Source organism: Megalops cyprinoides, chromosome 20, assembly GCF_013368585.1.
Source record: "Megalops cyprinoides isolate fMegCyp1 chromosome 20, fMegCyp1.pri, whole genome shotgun sequence".
Lineage (NCBI taxonomy): Eukaryota > Metazoa > Chordata > Actinopteri > Elopiformes > Megalopidae > Megalops > Megalops cyprinoides.
In genome coordinates, this window is record NC_050602.1 from 5,378,686 (window position 1) to 5,389,672 (window position 10,987).

The 10,987-nt window shown below is 43.7% G+C and overlaps 1 protein-coding gene across 2 annotated transcripts; it reads left to right on the plus strand.

Moving 5' to 3' along the window:
• The first annotated feature begins 475 nt into the window (after positions 1-475).
• Positions 476-9,095, plus strand: sh3glb1b (SH3-domain GRB2-like endophilin B1b). 2 transcript variants are annotated; one of them, XM_036554143.1, is made up of 11 exons: positions 476-771; positions 1,530-1,671; positions 2,105-2,233; positions 2,651-2,784; positions 4,083-4,175; positions 5,216-5,302; positions 6,631-6,654; positions 6,917-7,006; positions 7,129-7,229; positions 7,662-7,875; positions 8,436-9,095. In XM_036554143.1, exons 1-11 carry the CDS (start codon positions 709-711, stop codon positions 8,541-8,543), a joined length of 1,185 nt encoding a protein of 394 aa, XP_036410036.1. In that variant the 5' UTR covers positions 476-708; the 3' UTR covers positions 8,544-9,095. The 2 variants fall into 2 exon arrangements, with proteins under 2 accessions (XP_036410036.1, XP_036410037.1); XM_036554144.1 differs by lacking the exons at positions 5,216-5,302; positions 6,631-6,654.
• The last annotated feature ends 1,892 nt before the right edge of the window (positions 9,096-10,987 follow it).

A 10,987-nucleotide genomic window follows, 5' to 3' on the forward strand; every position in this document is an offset into this window, starting at 1 on the left:
CAATGGATTCTCGCTACAACGTTCTCAGCAACAAATACAATTGGTTTACTTTGCCATCTAGTGTTCATCAGTTGCACTCAACTAAAATATTTCTCACGTTTCAGTGTGGTTGAGGGGCGTGACTCAAAAATAAAATGTACATACTACATAATATATAAACCGCAAACTGACCGAAAGTTATTTGTTGCAACAAGATTGACCCCCCAGACATCCTTCTTTCACTTAAAGATTTAAAGTGAATTAATCAGCATACTATGCACTGAAACCTCGTTCACACTGCAACAACAAAATTAAATACACGCAATGCTGTGTCTTATAACTCAGCTACGGAAATGTCTGGAATAAAAAAGAGGATCCATTGAGTCCAACAAGTTTGGAGTACCAGTGACAAACCAAGTAACAGGGAATATCCTACTCCCTACTGAGAACATTCACGTACTAATAATCAAGTCCCTCCTCTTCCTCCTGTGTTCAGCAGCTGGCTCGCTAAATGCTAGGCGCTGACTAGCTACTGTAATCTGGACACGGTCGTCCGGATGGCAGCGAGAAGTAAACGGTCTTCGAAAGCTCTAAAAATCGGAGGGACACACTCTGTCTCCAAAGCCAGATGACATAATATTGATATCTGCCATTCTTTCCGTTTCAACTCTCTGCTAGCTATAGCCACCTCGATCGCCGAGACATTTGCTTTTGTGCAAACAGGAAAATATGGACTTCAGCGTCAAAAGATTAGCAGCTGACGCCGGCACTTTCCTTAGCCGAGCCGTACAGGTAGGTGAGCCCACTAGTTAGCTAACATCAGACTGGGTATGCTGTATGTTGCTAACGCTAGACTGCCTTTCTACAGTGAAATCGTGTGGTTAACACTCTTGCTAGTCTTGCTACTACCTTAGCTAATCAGCCAGCTAGCTTCTGTTTATTACCGTGATCAGTGACAGTCGCTGCTCTGTTTAGGCCTGCTGAAGTGTTTGGTTTAGCTGGCTAACTAACGAAGTTAGTGTCACGAGATTTTCGTATTTGTACGAACTGGGAACGGTTAATATTAGCTTTCAAGCTCTGTAGTTGCTATAAACGCAATAGCAATGAATAAGATTTACTTGGATAGCATAAGGTGGGTGAGACATATTTTGTAGAGTGTTAAATAAGTTAAATAATGTAATGTAATAATGCTAATGTAGGATAGTTAACGTTGTCGTCAATATTTAAAAAGCTGGCTATAAAAGCCGGTAATACAGCTAGCTATAGGTAAACTGCTAAGAACAGCGTGGTGAGTAGCATACTTAACTTAGCTAGCTTGTTAGCTATGTGATGTTACTTAGCTATGACCTATAGCAGCGAGTATCTAAGTAACCTTCGTCTAGCTATATGCTATCTGTGAAGGACAGATAGCATATGACTGTGTGGTGTTTCGTTTGTGTTGTATTGTACCTCACTTATAAGTCGCTTTGGATAAAAGCGCCTGCCAAGTGAATACATGTAAGTGTAAATGGATAGCATAACCCTTATGAAGTGATAAATCCCTGTCACAGTTTACAGAGGAAAAACTTGGACAGGCTGAAATAACCGAGTTGGACGCCCACTTGGAAAACCTCCTCACCAGAGCAGAAACCACCAAGCAATGGACGGAGAGAATAATGAAACAGACAGAAGTTTTACTGCAGCCCAACCCAAGTAAGAAGCATCATATTCTGTATTTCCCATTTACCATTGTTGATGGTAGATGTCTTACGATATTCTAGCCTGTTACTGACATTACTGAAAACAGAACCTCTAGAGCTAGTATAGGGACTCCAAAGCACAGGAACCTCTTGTTACTAACTGGAAACGTCCAGCAGAAGGAATTCAGGAGCTGATTATCTGGATACAGTAGAATGCCTGTAGTACAGCAGCAGCACCTTTCCCTGGATTCAAACTTGCAGCCCTCAGGAAAATCTGTTCTTTTAACCCATACACTTCTACGGTCCACAGGGCTGCTAACATTAACAACTAAAGAGACAACAGCACAATCTTGCTGCAGAGTTCCGCCCATCCCATTGTGAGAGAGCGCATGGGATGTCTTGTGACTGTTACCTCTGTCACAACCAAATTTGTCTTCTATTTGCAGATGTCAGAATAGAGGAGTTCTTGTATGAAAAACTGGACAAGAAAGTCCCGACGCGGGCCAACAACCGTGAGCTGCTAGGCGAGTCCATGATTGACTCTGGGCATGAGATTGGGCCAGGAACGGCTTATGGTGAGCCCTGCGTCGCCTTGAATGCTTCAGCATTGGCACGTTAGTGTACAGTTGCCTTGGGAATGACCCATCTCCTTCAGGATTGGTTCAGTTTCCCTAAGTGCTGACTTTACATAAACATTTGTTTTCATCAGTGTTAAATGTTTTTTTGGCAAAGCATTTTGAAGTCACTTCCATGATTATTTGAAATGCTGGCCTGTTTTAGGTAATGCAGCGAACAGCTGGCTGCTTCCAAATGCTGTCCCACCATTTGACTGTCGACCTGCTTCACCTGTGGAAGTAACACGCTTTTCAGTTGTATTTGTTCTACAGATGTGTTTGCCTGGGTCGTACATCACCAAAGCGACACAGCATTAACCATGGTAACGACTGGTGTGGCCCCGCCTTAAAATTTACCTGTCATTCATCTCATTTTAGGAAGTGCACTCATAAAGTGCGGCCAGACAGAGAAGCGGCTCGGAGGCGCGGAAAGAGAGTTCATTCAGAGCTCAGCCAACACTTTCCTCACGCCCCTCAGGAACTTCATTGAGGGCGACTACAAGACCATCTCGGTAAGCTCCGCTGAAGCACCCTGTCAATAGCACATGTAAAACCTGTCGCTTAAGTGTGTAAGAGCTGCCACTCTGGCACATAGCCTTTAAAAGGAGCAAGAACAGATAGGTTAACCCCTGTGTTTTATTTTTTTTCTCTGTGAATGTATGGAAAACATGGAATGTATTTAGTTGGATGTGCTTAACATTGTGCATACTTGGTACATCCAAATATATACTATTCTGAAGTTCATTTTAAATTTATGGCTTTTTCCCAGGAAGCGTTGTTAATCTATCAGGATGTAATCTATCTAACTGTAAAGTAATAACTGTAAGACAAGCTATCGATCAAGTTAAGAAAAATGTCTTCAGCTGCCCCCTATATCTTGTTCATAAATGGTTGCCGCAATAAACCAATGCGTTGAACTTGTTGAACTGTGAAACTGGAGCTGTTGACAGAGTAGCAGTCTAATCTGAAACAGGTCCACCTTTCCAGTTGCCACCCCCACCAATTTAAATTGAGGCAGTGTAATTTAGGGGTGTCATGAAAACATGCAATAACCCTTTTTTGTCCTCTTCACTGGTGTGTCAGAGGACACATGCCATTTGGCTTCATCACTGTTATTCCATTCCCACTCTTACCTAGAGGATGGAGTTCAAAATGTAACTATAAAGGAAAATTTGAGGACTGGCTGGAATGAGATTTTCAATTTGAGATCATCTCATGCCGATATTCACATGCTTTTTGTGAATGGGTCTCATGTCTGCTAAATGCCAGTAATGTAATGTATTCACAGCATTCAGTTAGCCTCGACTTCACCAAGCCCTCCATCTCCAAAAATCAGATTTGTGTAGATTATCGTGTTTTTCCCTGACACCCCTCAAAAACTCTTGGTGCTTTGCAAGGGAAAGTGTTCAGTGGTTTGGTCAATTTATTGGTTAGTACATCCAACCAAACCCTGGGGTTTATTTTGTTTTATTTGTTTATTTTGGAACCACCATGGACACCTTTTAATCACCTTCTCTTAAGGCCCTCTTAACCATGTTGAACTCCAGCTTCTTCAGCTGATGTCTTGTGTGACTCTCTCATTTATCAGAATGGCTGTATGTTTTACCCTGAACTGCACTGATCTAAACTGATTCTGTATTGCAACAGATGTGGTACTTAGCAGAATGCTGTATGTTATGTAATGACTCCTGCATCCTGCTATCGGTTGTGTCAGTGATGCGACGGCCTTTTTGTATGCCCTTTAGTAAGTGGCTATGAATAAGAGCGTCTGCCAAATGACTAAATGTAATGTTACCCTCCCAACCCCCAGAGAGAACGCAAGCTGTTGCAGAATAAGCGCTTGGATCTGGATGCTGCTAAAACCAGAGTGAAGAAAGCCAGAGTGGCTGACGCCAGATCAGCAGTGAGTATTGTCATCTGTGGCATCTCCTGTTAAACTCTTCTCTTCACTGGTCCCATACGCTCTCTGTGCTTCCAACAGTTAGCTCAGCTGTTTGACTATGCAGCCGTGTCATCAGCTCCACAGTTAGCTAAAGCAACCACTGTGATATTTGTGGCAAGAAGCTGTTAGATGTCAGTTTTTTTTTTCTTTTTTTTAATCTTTTTTATCTTATCTTTTTAAACTTTATCAAAAACATAACAAGCAGTTTACACATTTATGGTACAAGGGTGCCTTGAAATCCCTGTAGGAAAGAGAGACGGCTCACCTAATAAAGCTTACTTACTTAAAAAATCTCTTACAGAGACACCTAGTGGATCTCAAAATGAATTACACGGTTAAAAGTCACCTAGCCAAAAAAACATGGGGTTCGAACAAACACATCTCATGGTTCATGAAGCCTCTTTCTTCCATCACTTCTTTATGGTTGTTCTGTGTCCAAGGACTATGGTGCTGTGTTTAATCAGGAGTGAATATTTCTTACCATCACTTGGGAGTTGCAGCTTAAATGGCACGTCATGCTAGCATGTCTGGCAGTGTCTCCGTGCACCATCAAAATGTGTTGACTGTAATACAGACACTGAAATGCATGCATGATTTAATTTGCAGACTTTTTAGACTGACACTGAGATCACATTATTAGGCACCAGCTGTGTTTCAATTTTGTCACGATCATTACGTGGCTTGGGTTGTGGAAATGGCCAAAAATGGTTGCCTCATACCATTAACGGACTGTTGCAGAGATTTGAGAAACTTTTGCTACCTGTTGCAGCACAACACAGGTCTTCCTCCCAAATACACCTGACGCTGGCACAGCCTTGGGAAAGAGAGTTCTCTCTGGAAGGAGGGAGACTTCTGCATGCTCCAATTTACTGACAGCACATAGGTGTGACCCACCCTTAACCCTTGGAGTGTGTTTCTTTGCACGTGTGCCTGCAGTGCCACAAACTTTGTTTCTGTCCTCTTTCTTTCTCTCCTCCTCACGCTCCTCCCTGCACTGATAGGAACTAAACTCAACTCCCCCGCTGGGAGAGGAGTACGGGGTCCACTTTTCCTACATGCTCAGCTTCTTGCATGTGAAGTGGCTGAAGGTTGGTTCATTCTCTCAAGGTCTCCTTAGGTCTCTCTCGCAGTCTGCAGTATCCGCAGTTTGAAAAAGCAAAACAACAGAGCCCGAGCAGTGATCCCACCAACACCAGTACCTGGGGCATGGACCATAATCTGAGAGGATGTCTCCTGTTGGCTCCTGATGGCTTGTCGGCTATAGGCCTGTTGGCTAATTGACTGAAGGCCTATTTGCCGAGAGTGATCCTCTTAATATTGTTTGAGCAGCCACTGTGTTGTAGACAGTGTCGCGGTAGGCATGGTTTTCTGTGCAGATATGTTGCTCAGCAGAATGCTTTCGTCAACCTGCACTTGGATTTAGATTAGTGCTATGCTCAGGAATTCAAGCTCCTAACTCCTAACCCTGTTAGACATCGTAAGGCCAGTGAACGTAAAGCAAAATGGAATGTGCTATGGAGACATAATTCGTTTTTGTTATTGCGATGGCCTCACAAAATGTCAAGAATTTACCCAAGCCCTGGGAATGGGTGTCTGGGCATCCAGCTCTATCTTTCCAGTCTGTAGGTATTCTGCCAAAAACCTGTGCCTATATTGGCTTATTTTAGTTTTTACATTTGTGTTATGATACATTAAGCTAGATAAATTCTGATAAAGGCAAACGCTTTAGGCATGTTTCACTTGATGTGGTTTGCAGACAGCAAGAGAAGGCATCTCAGTGTGTGTGTTTGCTGCACCTTGTCTGTCTACAGTCTTATCTTTGACATTTCTGTGAATACCTGCTGTAGTGGTTGAGGGGACTGGTAAGAGAGCATTATTCAAGCTATGAAGGATCAGTGTTTCCTAGTCAAACCATTCTCATACATATATATGACATATACATATATATTTATGTGTGCGTGTGCGTGTGCATGTGCGTGTGTGTGTTCATGCCTGCATGCGTCTCCATGATGATGTGGTTTTGAATGGCACCATGCAGGAAGCACATCAGCTAGATTCCTGATGCATATGTTCCCTCATCCATTGCAGGCTTCATTGACATTAAAATATAGTGCTGTACTCCTGGTTGTGTGGCGGTTTAACCCCTGTAGACCAAACCCCAGATAGATGTTTCCTCTTTAGTCCCATCATGTACTACATGACCTCAAAATTGCCTTCATTCACTCCCCTGCTGGTAGCTGTTTACCTTTGCTCTTGCCATGGCTGTAAAATGGGAGTCATAAAAGCATGTAATATTGTTCCCATTGTGATCCTCGAGCTTAGTACTGAGGGTGAGAAACGAGTTCTGTGGCTGTCCTTAACCGCAAGGAGATCTGCTGACCTAATGAGTATGTCACTGTTTTTAAATGCTGATCAGATGTGGGCACAGGAGGTGACACAGGTAAGTGGAATCCATGGTTAAGTCAAGTGACACTGGGTCGCTGTTGCTCAGGGACTGCAGGTACAACATGACTATTTTTAATGTGCCCAGTCTGAATGCCTTTGATCTTGGCCACTGCGCCAATGTTCTGAGCGTGCTCAGTATGTCTGTTCTCAGTCTTAGTATGACAGTGATCTGAGTGTTTTTTGTTTGTTTGTTGTGTTTAAATTTGAATGTTTTTGAGTGTACCCACTGCGTGACTGATCTGCGTGTCTCCCCTCAGGCGGAGACGGAACTGAGGGTGACGCAGAGCGAGTTCGACCGGCAGGCGGAGATTACCAGGCTCCTGCTGGAGGGCATCGGCAGCACGCATGTACGCACCCTCCTCTCTCCAAAAACCCGTCACCTTTGCACAGAGGTCGCCGTGACACTCTCATACAGAAAGGTCAGGCCGCTCTCTCGCTGTGTGCTGACCCATGCTCCTCTCTGCTGCAGGCACATCACCTCCGCTGCCTGAATGACTTTGTAGAGGCCCAGAGCACGTACTACGCACAGTGCTACCAGTACATGGTGGACCTCCAGAAGCAGCTGGGAAGGTAGGCTGCCACATCTTTAGCAACCCGATTTCACAGAGCAGTGAGACACCAGTGCCACCTATTGTTTAAGAATGGAAGAAACAACTGGCGTATTACAAAGCATACATGTATGTATAAAATGGTTTGTTGCATTTACTTGCAGGCCTCTGTTTCCTTGTCAATAGGTGTAAAAATTAAAAGGATTTTTACGTTTGGTCTGATGTACCTTCATCAGGGCATTACTCTAATGTCATTTTAATTCATGCTTAATTTTTCTACCTCAGAATGTTGTGCCTTGGTGTCTTTTGGACAATGGCTTTGACTTTTTCCTATTTTTACCATCAGAAGATACAAGCGATAGCCAAACCTCCTCTTCTCAAACCTGTCCTCTTCAGAGTCTTCTGTAAGGACCAGGGTTGATCCTCCTTTTTAACTGGTGCTCTCCTCCTCCAGCTTCCCCTCCTCGTTCTCATCCAACAACAACCAGTCCGGCATCTCGGTGCCCGCGGTCTCCCCGTCGGTGTCCCTCCCGTCGCTGGCGCCCGCCCCCAGCGCCGGCTCCTCGGCCCTCGGCGAGCTGCGGGGCTCGGGCGGGAGCCGCAAGGCGCGGGTGCTGTACGACTACGACGCGGCGAGCAGCAGCGAGCTCTCCCTGCTGGCGGATGAGGTGGGTGGCCGACGCGCCCGCGTCACAGGGGATCGGGGGTCGAGGAGCCGTCTCCGGCCTCTCGCAACAGGCAGGAACACCCCTGCGCAGTCTACCCACAATGCACCCCGTTTTTGGAATCTCCTCACATGCCGCGTTTGCTGCGTAGGGCAGAAAAAAAATAGAAACGTAATGCTCGTTTATATGTTGTTGCTCAGTAAAGCACAGAGCGCATTGTAGTTGGGTTGGAATACTGGCTGATGGTCTGTGGTTTCACACAAACTCTCACCAACAAATGTACCAATTATGCCACATTTTAAAATTACAGCCTTGCCTTCTAGAGGTAAAGCTTTGTTACTGCACATGTTGATACAGGCAGTATCATTAAAACAAATTGAGCACTAACCACTTATACAGCTGAACATATACTGAAGTGATATATGTGAGTTGCCTTTTTTAAAGTAAAACAAGTCTCTCACTTATGAATCATACCAGTAAAAACACACTGGAAATGCACTTTTGCACTGATACTGAAACAGTCTCTCTCTTTCTCTCTTTTTCTCCCCCTCTCTCTTTCTCAGGTCATCACAGTGTCTAGCGTCCCGGGGATGGACTCCGATTGGCTGATGGGAGAACGGGGGGCGCAGAAGGGCAAGGTGCCCATCACCTACCTGGAGCTGCTGAACTGAGTGCTCGGCGCTGGCTGCGGGGGGAGGGGGGGGGCAGCGGACCCCTGCCGCTGCTTCACTCCCACACGCGCTCAGCTTTGCACCAAGTCTTCCGCACTGCCAAGTCTTACGGGTGTCTCTGACTCCAAGGCCACGTGACCAGCGGTATGCCAGTCCACCTCACGCGGCAAAGTTCTTCCCAGAGATTTCAATTTACGTGCCAAATGGACATTTTGCTTTTTTACGTGAATATTTACGTAGTTCGGGTGTTGGCCATGGTGTTCTGTAGTGCGCAAAAGAGATATTCTTTCTGCCAAGTGTTCTTTCTGTATTTCAGAGATGCAAAAAATAGATTGAGCTTTTTAAGTTATTTAATCTTTGTTTAATAGCAACACTGATGTGTTGAATAATACTCTTGCAATTTTAATGCTCTTAAACATGACGTTTACCGTGCTTAAGCGCATTAACTTTCCCTTTAGAGTACTCTCAGTACAGGGAAAAGACAGGTTAAGAATGGACCTCATAACTCCTGATAAATGTACATTCTGCCATTTACTACAACCTGTAGTGATTTGCAACAAAGACTGGGGGGGGTGGGGGGGGGTTGGTGGAAGAGCTTTTTGTGAAAGTGTAAGTGTGAAGCTACAGAACTTTAAACTGAGAAACTAAGGTTGAAACACTTGTTATGAGGGTCTGAGGTGTCACATGGTTAAAATAACAAATTAAATTTGTTTGCTGTTAATTTGGTCGCAGAGCTGTGAAGTTTAATGAGTTGAAGGAAAACTGGTGTCTTTCATTTTTGGTGACAGAAAAGCAACACGCTATGTGGTGTCTTCACATTCACACTCAGACATTTCATAGTCTTAGCAAAATTATATTTTCCCTAGTGGAGTTTCAGTGGCTTCTTTGTTTTCTGCTGCATTAAAAGTTACAGAGCACTTTGAGAATCACTGCCTTCAGGAAAAATATAGATAATGTGTGCATCAGATTTTAGTATATTTTAGAGTAAAGAGTAAGCATACTGGCGGATATAAACTGGAGTAGGACCCATCATGAATTGCCAGATTTCATGTATTTTGTACCTCATTGTGTCAAAGTTCTTACTGGGGCGCTAAAGTAGTTCAGTGGTTAAGGCGCTTGCCTTTAATGCAAGCTGAGGTCTATAGCCCAGGCTCAATCCTGGCCATATCATCAGCCAACAATGGCCAGGAGTCCATAGCAAAAGAACAAATTGGCTTCCTTCTGCTGGGCATAGGGGTGGGCAGGTCTGTCAGGCTTTCCTTGTCTCACTGCTCTCAGCCACCCTATTATTCATCAGGCGCTTATGAATGGCTCTGATGACATTAGCAGACTAGCCTATCCTCAAATGAGCGCCTGCTCCAGTATAGAGCACTGGGTAACCTGCAGTGTGAAAAACAGCCTTTGGCTGCATTAGAGTGTACAGGAGGATTACATGCCTCTTCAGCGCTCCTCCCTGCAGTAGTGGTTGTAGTGGTGAGACAAGTCTAGTATACAGTCGACAATTCCATAATATAGAGAGGGATATTTTTCTGAATAAAGGGAGTTGCATATAGTGGGGAAAAAGCATAGAAGAATAATGAACAATTCTTGCTTTAAGAAATATAAAATTGATTGTCATTGTCTTTTATATTAAAAAGATATATGTGATGGTCTTTGGTTACTTAAAAATATTCAACATTAATATCAAAGAATAGAGTAAACATTTGTCAAATTTAAACAGTTTTAAAAACTGTGCATTGGTAAAAAAAAAAATAATAATAATAATAATAATAATAATAGTAATAATTCACTCCAGTCTGTCTTCATGAGGAGATTGGCCATCCTGATCTGTCATCTAGGAAACGGGCCTGCACTGGGACTGTTCTATGCCTGATGTCTCTGCCAATCCACAAAGAATGAGAAACTCAGGGGTTGGCCGTTTTGTGCAATAAAGGGTCTTTGATGCTTCTCAAAAGAACTGAGTCATTTGTTTGTCTCATTTTACAGGTTTAGGACCACAGTAAGCTCCAGATGATGAGACAAAATAGATTATCTTTTTTTTATTATTTTAACAAAAGCTTGCATTATGCAATTTCTATCACTTCACTGTCTTTGAGTGTTTTTTTTTTTTTTACACACCAGCAGGTGTCAGCACTGAGTTACATTTCAGTAGTGCCTGTGCCTTTGTCAGTAAGCCTAACGTCATCACAGACTGCGTTTCAGGGACATACACGACCTAACTTCTAGGTCATATTTCCACCCAGTCAGGAATAATTAGACAGGTAGGTGTGTGAACTAGGAGTATTTGCAAGTTGAAAGTCATCAAATATGTGCCAAGTAGTTGTCATACAGGAGAAAGTGGTTTTGCACTGACAAAGTTATGTTTTTGCAAAATTCAACAAATCTGACTCATGGTGCAATCCCCCTGGAGCTTTGCTAAAGATGAACAAACGTTAAAGTTATCT